Consider the following 12,684-nt stretch of genomic DNA (forward strand, 5'->3'; position numbering starts at 1 on the left):
CAGGTCTTTTCTGCACCACCTGATCTTTAATGTCAGAGCTACACACCTTGTTCTAGTACCAGCCTCATTAATAGACACTGTAATTGATTTCCTGTACGCTAATCCTGTTAGTACACCCAACAGTGGCACTGGTCACATTGCACTGGGACCTCATCTGTAAGTCTGCTTGAAACTGTTTTTAGATGTACTTTTCCAAGACACAAGCTCTCATTCCAGAGGCATGGCTTGGATTCTTGGAAAATAGATACACATTTGGCTGTAAAAGCCTGCTTGAAAGTGTTAATTTTACTAAGCAGTCCAGCTGACACTGGAGTGGCTCTCACAGTAGTTTACCAGGTTACCATTTGGCACACCCACAGATTTTATTAACAGTGAGTTTATTTTTGGATCTGTGATAAAAATCTTGACAGATGCCGAGCCTGCAGAACCTTGCAAACCCCAATATCATGAGGATTAACCTCTGAATTTTTTTTCTGATCTTTCAAAAGTCAGCCACTAGTTAGCTGGTTAACCCGTAAACTGCTTAACAGCATTAACCACAGGGCTCAGAGACCATTTTGCCATTCTACGCCTAATGGTTAGGAGCCGCAGAGCCATGATGCTTTTGCAGTGGCTTTTTCTCAATTAACCCTTAAGTCTCACCGAATAACGTTACCGGAACTGCTCTATAGGACCTGTGAGACGACTGATACTAAGGATATCGACCCTTACCAACACTCCCCCCCGCCCTTCCCCACCATCCCACCCCCCGCGACACGGAAACCAGCGCCCAGCCCCGCCGCTATAGCCGGCGCGCAGGGCGCATGCGCCGGGCCACCGGGAGGGCGGGGGCCGGCCTCTAGTGGCGAGCGAGCTGGCGGTCGCCGGTGCCCGTCTGTCTCCGCTGCCGCCGCTATTCAGAGACTAGCGGTCGCCCCGCAGCGTCCGCGCCCTCCCTTCCCCGCCGGGCCCGGCCGCGCCTAGTCCTGCCCCGCCATGAAGTTGAGCGGCCGCGGCCGGGGATGCTGCGTGGCCGGCAGCCGGGAGCGCGGGCCGCCGCCGCGGAGCCCCTTCGTGCACCAGCTGCGCCTCAGCCCCCTGGAGAAAGCCAAGGTAGGAGCGGGCAGGGCCCGCCGCTTCCCCCCTCCCTCACCGCTCTCCCTCCTTCCCGCCGCCGCCTCCTTCCGCGCGTCCCCCCGCGGCGGGCCGCGTCCTGCGGCGGGCGGGGACACCCTGCCGCCGGCGCTTTGTGAGCCGCCGGGGGCGGCGGGATCGGGGGAAACCGGTGCGTGTGTGTGCGGGCAAGGCGGGCTTGCGGGGGCTGCGGCGGGCGGGAGGAGGGGGCGGCGGCGGGCGGGGGTCTGGGGGCGGCCGTGAGGCGAGGGGGCTCGCCGGGCCAACGGCCGCGGTAACGGCCGCCGCTGGGAGGGCGTGTGCCACGGCTACTCCACGGCTGCTTTCTTTAAAAAATACACTGCTTTTGAAAAAAAAAAAAATACTGATTTTGTGGGGGTCTTTCTTTTCTTTTTTTTCTTAAATGGGGGGACAGGGGCACGGTCCTGTGGAGGCACTGTGTTGCCGGCGTCGAGTTCAGGTATGCCGGGGCCGAGGCATCCCGTGCCGCTGAAGTTTGGCCCATGGGTAAATAATCCCTGCGGCGTAATTTACGCATTGTACAGGTAGCGTGAGGTGACACGGAGCAGTATGAAAATGCAAATTTGCAGTTGCATGGCTCTCTGTTTTTTTTTTTCTTTTTTCTTTTTTTTTTTTTTTGTTTTGTTCTTTTTGTTTGTTTTTTTTCCCCCTCCACCGTGACACTGCCTCCCACACCTCGCGGGGTGTGCGGTAGGTGGTTGGATATTCAGGATGTGTGGCCCTTGTCTTAGGCTTGTGGTAAGATCTGGGTCACTTGCTGGATGAAGAAATACCATCGAAGGCGCACCTAATACGGGGTTGGCCATTCCTGTTGCCATTTCTATTACTTTCATCATTGTGCTACTTCACTTCCTTGAAAGGTGGTGTTTTGGGGGCCTAACAGCCCTATCAATGTGGAAATTAAGGTCTGCTACTGAAGCTCTGGGATCAAGATGCTTTAGATCCCACTTTAGTTTACGTTCTGAGCGTAGTTCATTGTCGCATTGCCCTGTTGCTGTCCAGGTACTCAGCACAACACATGTATTGCTTGATTTGCAAAAAATTGGAATGTGCCTCATGTTAAGTGTCTGGCAGACAAGGAATTCGTAGTAGACTCCAGTGGAAAAGGTTTTTACTCTTTTTAATTTCCCAGAATGATACAGTTAAATGCTGAATTCAGTGTTTACTGATAAATTGTTTGAATGGGAGAAGGGAGAAAAGGGTTGCGTCATTTGCCTCATGCAAGTTATACCTAGAGCTTCCTCAATAAATCATGTAGCTGTAATGATTTCTTTTCCGGGTGACCCTAGCTCTTTCCTTAAGTCATGTTTTCTATGTAATTAATGAGGTAAAAGTCTTTTAGGGAGCAGAGAGAAGCAAAGATAGCTTGTGTTCATATGGACTAAGATTGTATCTAATTATAACAATAACAGTGTGTTATTTTTGCAGTGTTAATGTGTCTTTTTAATGCTACTTTCTACTTGGTTATTTATAAGGAATTTTAAAAATACCGTTGAGGGGACAGAGTACCAGTTTGACAGTTTTTGCAGTATTGTCATAGGAGTGACTGGCATTGCTGATCTGTTGTTAGTCCTAACAGACCTTTAGCCACTTCACCAGCAAAGTGACTGGTCATAGAACATAGCTGCCGCCTTTGTGGGCTGCCCCGTACACCTGTATGAGATGTGAGTTTGCCACTAGATTTCAAAGGTCTGTTATTTTCAATGAAAACTGTAAGATGTGTTTAAAGCTCTGAATTTTTTTACAGTGCAGCTCGGTCTTGCTCTTTAAGTGAACAATCTTGTATTGAAGTACAGTGGCACAGAGTTCTTTAACCCAGCCTTTCTTGCAGTCTTATTGCTGTGATTTTACGTGAGGAAAAAGCACACAAGCTGACATACGGAACTCTGATAGATTTTTTCTTCTTTGCCTTAATCGTGCTCTCCTAACCCCTTTGCTGATTGAAAGAAAAGTTGTGCTTGAGACGGAGGCTGTTAACAGTAGAGCTGTGGAACTGTTCCACTTATGAGAAATGCTGCTTTCCCAGAAAGGGAGACCTCTTGAATGGGGAGGCTGCTTTACAGTGAATTACAGCAGTGTACATTCTCTTCCATGCAGTCCTGCCCTGTTACTGAGGGTTCTGTATGAAATATTACAGCTGAACTCACTTCCTGTGCAGCTGTAGGCGCGTATCGTGTCACAGGTTTTTCTGTCTGCCCTGTGAATCTAACGGGTGAGTTCTGGGATTGCAAAGCCTATTGAGGAAGGTTAGGAACGTGTGGGGACTGCAGGTACGCGAAGAAGTTGGTGAGCACAGGGGACTGGGAGACAAGACTGCTTTGTCTGACGGGTCTGTTGTCTGTTGCTGATGCTCTGTCAGATAACCCCATTATCATCTCTGCCACCTCATCCTGTGCTCTGCAAGAGGTTAGATTAGCTTTTTTGCTCATTAATACAACTCAAAGTAAATGCATTTGAGAACATTTCAGCTTGAAACTGTGGGAGTGAAAAAAAAAAAAAAGTAAGTAAGAGGACAAAACAACCGCAAAGAGGAAGAACAACAGCAAAAAGAAATCCATTTGAGTACCAAGGAATCGTTCACATCATCGTTTATTGCCTTTATAAAACCTGTGTGATAACAGGAGTGTAAAAGCAGTAAGGCTATTTGAGAACCTCATGCATCCTGTAGAAATGATGGCTATTTTACTCTGATCTGAGGGTGACAGTGGGGGTCATTCTTGAAGCTACCTGTTTTATTTCAGTACTATAATAAAAAGATCCTTTCTGGAAGACAGACAGATGTGACTTCATTAACCATGAATTTTGTTCATCCTGACAACCTCTGGGCACCCATCATATAAGTCAAAGCTCTTGATTATAGTTACCCCGGCAGAAGCATTACTGGAGCTGATGTAAAGTGTTTGTAGCTTTGTTTCCCTGCCACTTAAAAACATAATACAATGCCATTTTCCTTGCTTCCAGTGTTTCTGGCCCTTTTATTTCACCAGTGCTGGTGTTCCTTTGATGTCTTGTCTTGGTGAGATGATTTGGCGCATTAAACCAGCAGATTATTGTGTTTTTCTGTATTCTGATTGTTTTATTTTCCTGGGATTGCTTTTCTTCACTCTAATGAGCATATTGGCTCATTGCAAGCTCAGATAAGTGCAGAGTTGACTCAAGGGGACGATTGAGGGGAGAGTGAACAGGACCACCCTCTTTAGCAGCAATGATCTGTTAGATTGGCTTAGTTGCACGTGAAAATTTCTACTCCTGTATTTATCTCCATGAGTGTGTCCAGCAGGGAACTTGCAGAGTGGAAAAGTAGGTAGTAAGATAATTGTTGAGGAATGAATTCCTAGCTCTTACAGTGCATCTTTGGTGAATTGAAGCTATAGGGATGATAACGGTGAGGAAGTAAAAGTGCGGGGCAAGATGTAGGCTCTATCTGATATGTTTAAAACAAAAATCAAAACCTCTACCATGTTAAATGTGCAGTTCATTGTTTTGTTTTCTTTGTTCAGTTTGTGACCACTACTTTGTAATAAGTCATGGAAATTTTGTTGTGAATAAATCGGTTTTTCAGTCATGTTTCTCACTGTATCGCTAATTTCAAAGATGCATTTTTTTCAGCTTATCTGTGTACAAGATACTGACTTTCAAGACAGGAAACGGAGGCATACAGAGGGAGAAACAAGGGTACTCTGTGATTCTCTTGCTCGGTGCTTTAGATATGTAGCTCACTACCAGTCACCTGCCATTCAGCTTTGCTCTGGTATGGGAGGAGACTTATGAGGAGTGAAAGGGAGAGGGGGTGAATCCCAGAGGACTGTGTCCTCACCTGCATTTTGTTTCCCTTTTTCCTTGACAGCTGGTCCTTCTCATTTTATGAGCCTGGAAGGCAGATGCTATCTCTTCTCCAGTTAGCAGATGAATGTTCCCCTGTTTGCTGCCAGATGTGGTGGTCTTGTCTATGGATGCAGAGTTGCATGAGTTGGTATGGCTTCAGTGCCAGTTTAGGAAGTTGAACTGGTTCGTTTGGGGAAACTAGCCTATCTAAGAAAAAAAAAATCCTTTTTCTTGTGATTCTGCAAACTGAAGCAGTCCACCCAGTGACTGGAATCCTGTCTTGAGGGGTGAGACCATGGTGCCAGTTTGGACCATCACTATAAAATCTGGCATTGCAGTGGGCTCGTAGCTTAGGCTTTTCTCCTGCTGTGTGTTCCCTGTCTCTACCCTAGATCTACGGATTTTTGGAGCTACAGGGTGAGTTGATTGTTGAGCTGTTTTGGGAGGTGAGAGGAAGCAGGAACTGATCAATGGAAAACTGAGCGGCATGATGACTAGATCTGCATCAGGGAAGAGAAAAAGAATATGAATAATGCTCTCCACAGCAGCCTGGAGATGCATCAGATTAAGCATAACACGAGACAGCACCTTATGTCTCATTACTCACTGTTGTCCAGCCATTGTGATGCTGAAAGGTGCTTTTCTGCCTCATCTGATGCACCTGTGAATATGTAGTATATTGCCTTTAAAATTCTTTTTCTTTACATGGCCCTTCTGTTTCATAGTGATTTCTTCCTCTTTTGCTAGCCTCCATTGTACAGCATGAGGAGCACTGATGCTACCCCCAGTCAGCTTCAAATAGTTTTCAGTTCCCTCTGTCTCCCCTAGCCAGTCATCAGAAGCTGTACCATCCTCCACTTTAAGAGATTTATTTTTTTTCTTCCTGTCGTTTGAGTGAGAAAGATGGGGCTCTTGGCTTCTGGAACTGTTTCCTAGAGTAGTGGATCATTGCACAGATAGTTGCTAAGTTGTGTTTTCTGGAGTACAGTTGGGAACAACTCCAAACAGCTCAGGAAGGCTCTACTTTTGGGAGAATTCTTCAAAAGACTGTGGAAGAAGTTCCAACATGCAAAGTTGAAGGCAGGGGACTGACTGACTGGCTGGGAATGGGCTCTCTGAGAACTGGAGTGCTGGGAGGAGGTTCAGAAGCAACTAGGTTCACCGTGGTTTCCCAGGGGAGGATAATTTCTTGAAAACCTCTGCTTTCCAGGGGGTTGCTCCTGTTAGCACAGACCTGGAACTTAAACTCATGCGCGTGTCTGGATGTTTGTCCAGAGGGCTCTGCACAGTGTTCACCACAGCTTCTGGTTCCAAGAACACACTACAGAGGATCTGGTGCCTGCCCAGTCCTGGAAGGGCTTTCCAGGTTGGGTCCTGTGTTGCCACGTGAATGCACCCTGCTGAAGAAGTGCGCATCACTGGCTGGGAGCTGCTGTGAGGGACTGGCTTGTCTGTAGTGCAGTAAGATTTACAACACACCCATGCTAAATATTTACTTAATGTGAGGCTACAGAAAGGGAAAAGAGCATGCGGATGTATTCACTGACAAACATAGGGTCTGAAGAAATGTGGAAAGCTAAGACCTCATTAGCTTTAAAGAGCATGCTGTGTTTCAGCTATAATTAAGATTGGTGAATCCAAAATTGTTATGCATACACCACAATTATTTGTTTGGAATTGACGTGTATTCTGCTGTTTTTAGCATTAGAGATTTTTAAGCTAAGACTTCAGATCGGTTTCTAGGAATCACTGACTTTTTCAGGAAAAAATTATGTTAAAATAATGCATTTGTTTTGGATTTTGCAGATTGCCTTCATGACCTTGACTCTGTTTCCTATCCGACTCTTTTTTGCTGCTTTTATGATGTTGCTGGCCTGGCCTTTTGCATTCATTGCTTCAATGGGATCTGACGAGCAAGAGCTTGAAAAGCCCCTCTCCTGGTGGCGAAAGTGAGTCACTGATATGGTGAAATACTGAGAGAATCATTATTTAGTTCAGCAGTTTGAAATAGAGAAGATCGGAAGTACCTGATAGCTGTCCCACAGACCTGCTTTTCTCTTCAAAAGAAAACTGTAAAAATTATTATTTACACACTCCCCTCAGATGGGAAACTAAAAATACCTCCACTGTTTGATTTACCAGGTGACCCAAGTATTACAGGGAGAAAAACTGATCACCTCTGGCTTCTTATCTCTATTGAGGATGCAGTGTGAAGCTTCATTGTGACATCCTTCAATTTCAGTTATTCCCATAATGTCAAGTTCTTGTTATGAAGACTGACACTATGGAATGTGCCCAGATTTCACATTCTAAATTGTTTTTTTAAACTGCTTCACCCCATTGTTTGCTACCCTGTGATGAATTTACAAAACTTATGTTGATTCTCTGAGGTCTTGCCCCATGCTTTGGTGCTTATTAGTAAATCTCTGCTTGCTTTGATATTGGGATGCTAATTAAGGTAGAATGTAAGGCAGTGTTCACCCGTCCATGAAAACTGACATTTGAGGAGCAAGAAAGGAGGAGTGTATCACTTCTTCTTAGACAACTTTAAAATTAGGAGTTGGCACTAGCATAAGGGAAGCTGATTGTATTTTGCATCACAAGAGTTAAGGAAATTGAGAACCACAGAGGCATGTCACTTTACATTTCATTTGGAATGCTATCAGTGTAATAACTAAAGGAATAATGGTCTGCCTTCAGTCTTGCATACAGTTATTTTGAAGTTTAAATTGTCCCTCCCCCATTTCATCTCGGTTTTGGTGTCACCCTGCTCTCCAGCCTCCAGTCCCTGTGTGTGTAACAATTTGTGGTGTTTGGTTTTTGCACTGTGTTGGTTCAAAGTAAATGTTTCTCTTTTCATGACTGTCAGACAGCTTAAACAAGCAAACAAAACCCCACAAAAAACCCTCAAACACTCAAAATGCTTTAGGAGGAGATGGGGAAGAAGGAAGAAAATAAAATATTTCCAGAGCTCCACAGATGTGTTCTGTAGGTATTTCCATATTTGAGAATATCTGCTCTATGTTTTTCCGCTGTTTTGTTTGGGTAAACTTGAACCCAAGAATGCAGGTTGTTGCATTCTAACAATATCCTAGTAGCATTTTTCAGCACTCAGTTTATTAGAGCATTTTTTGGTGTTGCTAGAAATCATTATTATACATTGTATAGAAGAAACTCAACGGTCATAATTGAATCAAAATTAATTTAATGATAAAATACGTGCTTATCTTACTGTGATTAAAAAGCATTCATATTCAGGCATGAAATGAAATTGAATGGCGTCTTACCTTGAAAGTGGTCTTAAATCTGCTGAGAAAGAGAAAAGAAAAGGTTCCTGCTCTGTTTAAGCAGCATATCCTATCTGTACTTTTGTCATGCATATAAAGTTTTTACGTAATGTTTTTCTTTTCATTATTTTAAGATATTCCGGTGGCAGCATAACTGTTTTTTCAACTTTTTACAGGATAGTGGATATTTTGCTGAAAGCAATCATGAGAATGATGTGGCTTGCTGGTGGATTCCATTGGATAAATGTAAAAGGCAGACGGGCGTTGCCGGCGGAAGCAGCAATATTAACTGTGGCTCCCCATTCTTCCTACTTTGATGCCATTCCAGTAACTATGACCTTCGCCTCCATTGTGATGAAAGCCGAAAGCAAAGATATTCCTGTTTGGGGAAGTAAGTTGGCACATACTTAATTTTTTCAAAAACAATTAAAAATGATTACTTAAGAAGTTCATTGGTTGTACATGAGAAGGCCTGAAACACAAAGAAAATTTAGCTATAATATATGTTGAGATTTTTTTTTTTTTTTTACTGGTCTACCTTGAATGTCAATAGAAAAATTGGGGGGGATGTTGTTTTTTTTACCTTTTTTTAAAGTTGAATCACTGTACAAAGTCAGAACAGTCCTACAGAACTCATGGTTAAATTTGCAGTGAAATTGCAAGATTTTAAGACACGATAAATAGAAAAGCAAGTTAGGATAGGGCTATATAAGCAAAGGGTGAGGCTACAGAGAAAGTCCATCAAAACTTCTTTCTTGGTATGAGTTGAGGTGCCATCCCAAAAATGTGTTCTAGGAATGTTGTCCGCTCTGAATGGTACCCTGCTTTGAGGGAGTGCTGCTAACCTTTCAAGCAACGGTAAGTGTTTCAGGCAGGGTGTGAGAGATGTGCAAGAGCAGATTGTTGCGCGCTCAGATTTAGTCATAAGAGACGCAGATGCCCAAGTCAGTAGTGTTTGAGTACTATCTTTGGAATTACCAATGTAGATTCTCACAAAGGCTTGAGAGAGACCTGTGACTTTTGGTGCAGTTGTGCCCCCCCAAAAAAGTATACACTTTTAGGCTTGTAGACTTCTAACCAAAGTCTGCGTGGAAGCATTTTGAAGAAACCCACCACGTTGTGTCTAGGGATTGGCAAAGTTCGAAGAGTCTTCCTGTGTCTCACTGTGTAGATTTTTAAGGGTAGTGTAAAAAGGACAAAAGGTTTTACTTTGGCCTTGGGTAGGGACTTTAAAAGTCTGTACAGAAACTTTGAGTTCCTTTGCAACTAAGTGGAATCAGGCTGTTGGTGTTGACATCCTCCTGAAATGTCATTAGACAATGTGGTTTTAAGGATGTGTTCAAAACCAGAAGCTGAGACATGTCCAGAAATGGTGAGCAGTTAACACCTGGAAGCTTTGTGTAGGGCATCTTGTGGTGCAAAGATCTCTCTCTGTCAAGTAAAGCTCAGGCCAGAACTGTAGCTGCATCTTGATTTCATTGAATATCTGACTAATAGAATTTAGTAAAAGTTTGTGGCAATGAAAAATCTGTGTAAAAATGAATGGTTGCTTTGAGCAAAAAGGATGTAGATAAATGTTTTAAAAAACAAGTATGTGCAAACAAGTATAGTGTGAAAACAAAAAGAAATTGAACTCCCTTGTCCAATACTGAAAGAAGATACTGTTGTGAGGTGGTATATTGACACTCCTGCACGGTGTAGATGTATCCAGGATAACTTGGGCTTTAGGAGCAGTCCAGCCATAGAAGCAGGGGCAGATTTATTTTCCTTCTTAACTGACTCAATTGACTGTTTAATAATGGCTAGCTCAGCAAAATGAAGTAGTCCATGTGAAGCTCTCCTTTACTTGCAGCTGGACTGTTTGGAGGACGAAACTAGATGAGGTAACTCCACGCCATGTTGTGTTACTGAAATGTGATGAAACAGCAGAATGGCTTTTGACAGAATGCTGTGATAGCTGTTGAACTATCCCACGTAATAGATGCAGTGGGGACTAGTGGGGAAAGCCTGAGGAGAATCTGTAGGGGTATGGAGGATGTAGCACAAATAATGCATATTGAGTAGTTCAAACTATTTCCTATAAACCTAATTTAATTTTAAGGTAACTTTTAAAGGATTCAATTGAAAGTCTAAACTTTACAATAAATTTTTAAAATTATTGAGTTGATTTTGTTCATGTGTGAGCAAAACCGGACTACAGATAACCCAGAAAACTACATATGGTGATTTGATTGAATATTACTGGAATTTACAGTGGAGTCAAGTAAGTGAGCATTTCGTCCTGTATATCTGCATTCACTTTATGTCATGCAGCCACCAAAATTATGTAGTTCCTTATGAAGTGTTCAGAAAAATGCCACGGAAAAGATGCATGGCAAAGGTCATAACTGGGATTCGGAGTTCAAAAACCTTTTTTGTTTTTAAATGAATACTTCTGTATGAGCAACATTAATTACAGCAGTTTGTGTTATAGTAAATGGACCTTAACAGAGAGGTAAGTAATCAATGTAACGATTAGTTGGGCTTAAAATTTAGTGAAGACTTTCCAGTGGAGTGAAGTTGTGCTACTGTTTTTTTTTTTTCTTTCACTGCTTGAAAAAGTTTTGCTGTGAAGCACATGACTGTCCTCTCCTCCTTTGTTCTAGTATTTTAATTCCAATGTTATTTACACTTCTCTACATACATGCACACAAATGTGTATTTCATGTTATGGGACCACTGGTATTTCTCTTACGCTATCTGTGAAAAGGTGATCATGTTTTTCTTGGATTGCATGGTGAATTGTAAACGCTTGAGACAGGCATCTAGATTTATCCCAGAGAGGTCAGAATTGTGTTGTGTGTTCTTCAGTTTTGTAAATCTTGCAAACCTGTTGTACCATCTCCAGTGGAGTTTTGGAGCCAGGCATTGATAATCCTAACGTTGTGATCTCTTAATTGAGTCTTGTTAATGGTCATTCAGAATCTTCTGGGAAGTTTTGAATAAAGTATGTTCGTTTAACTCTGAGCAGATGTCAACATGTGAAAAATAAAGCAGCAGAGGAAATTTGAAGATAATTTCCAAAAACGAGGACTTTTGGTGAAGAGTAGGTCTTCATCTAGAATATCCAAATATGATATAAATAAGTTAGTTTTTTGATGCAATGACAGTGTTTATCAGGACATTGGACATTGTGTACCAGAGGGATCAGGTGCTTTAGCAGGCACAAAATCTGATTGCTAACTGGTTACCAAGATTGGTTCCGAAAGTATTTTAATAGGTTTCTGGAGCAGCTGCCTGTATTATTGTACTCTTAGTTTGCCAGTCATGAATATTAAGCTGTTGATCCACTTGTAAGTACAGATGATTAAAAGCCTATGCTTTATGGGATTGGAAGTATTCCACAAGTGTGTTTGTGTACCATTGTTTTATTGCTTTCTGTCTTGAAGGCAGCTCTTCTGGACCACAAAGTCCAATTTCAGAAGCAGACATAAGTCTTGTGACTCTTTCAGGCAACTTCCTTCTTTTTAGGAAAACAAAGAAGAGGAAAAAAAACAAATTAAAAAATGCTCTTTTGCTCTGACAGAAGAGTTATGACCTCTTCAGTTAGTGGTCAGTAATGAAGAAAATTACCCACTTGGCAAACATGCTAGGTTAACAAACTCTGGGAAGGAACTGCTTGCACAAATATAAATGAGATTTCAACAGTCATCAAAAAAAGTCAGTATCTGTTAATTAGAGAATGTCAGAACAGATGAAGCACATGACCATGAAGCTGAAGAAGGACATATGTTTCTGCACAGTGGCTTTCCAAATGACACGTAGGAATCTGTTGCACCTTACACAGGCTGAAGAAGTTAGGTCAGTTCATTCATCAGCACGGGTCCTTAAACTTTCCTGTTTTGTCTACTGGACCACACTTCGAGTCAGAACAAGCTCTTTGCATATATTCTGGATAGTTACACTTCGCTGCCTTATTTTTGGCTGGTAAAGCAACCTGGATAAAAGTTATTTTCTTTTGCTGAAGTGGTCTGTGCTACTGCTGAAGTACTTCAATAAGAAGGAAAAGGGATTTGTCAGTAAGGTGGGCATTTGCTTTGGACAACTTTTGTGATTAAAACATCTTCTGTGCTCTGAACTTTTAAAAACTAAATTTAAGGTGATAAGCTGATTTAAACTTTAAGCAACCTCTCAACATCTGTAACCTCACCCTCTGAAAAAAAGAGGAACTTGATACCTGTGAAATGTCAGGGGGGATATGTTAGCTGAAGTTTGTAAAGGGGAAGGAGGTCATTTGTACTTGGCAGAATACAGAAGAGCTATAGAGGGAGGGAGGATCCTACTGTGCTGTAAAAACTATCAATTCTGTTGTGGGTGATATTTTTCCACATCTAGTAAACTTACGATTTTTTTTGTTCAAGCTCATCTTTTGAAAGTGTTTTGTAGGCCTTTCTTGAGC

At 42.5% G+C, this 12,684-nt stretch overlaps 1 protein-coding gene across 1 annotated transcript in view; it reads left to right on the forward strand.

Annotated features, from left to right (window-relative positions):
• Window positions 1-831: 831 nt before the first annotated feature.
• The window catches only part of LPCAT1 (lysophosphatidylcholine acyltransferase 1), a 69,620-nt gene continuing 57,767 nt past the window's right edge, over window positions 832-12,684 (forward strand). Inside the window, exons 1-3 of the mRNA XM_054191641.1 lie at window positions 832-1,092; window positions 6,766-6,908; window positions 8,423-8,637. Of these exons, the coding sequence (XP_054047616.1) occupies window positions 976-1,092; window positions 6,766-6,908; window positions 8,423-8,637 (475 nt within the window). The 5' untranslated portion in view covers window positions 832-975. The remainder of the gene's footprint in view (window positions 1,093-6,765; window positions 6,909-8,422; window positions 8,638-12,684) is intronic.

Source organism: Rissa tridactyla, chromosome 2 (assembly GCF_028500815.1).
Source record: "Rissa tridactyla isolate bRisTri1 chromosome 2, bRisTri1.patW.cur.20221130, whole genome shotgun sequence".
NCBI lineage: Eukaryota > Metazoa > Chordata > Aves > Charadriiformes > Laridae > Rissa > Rissa tridactyla.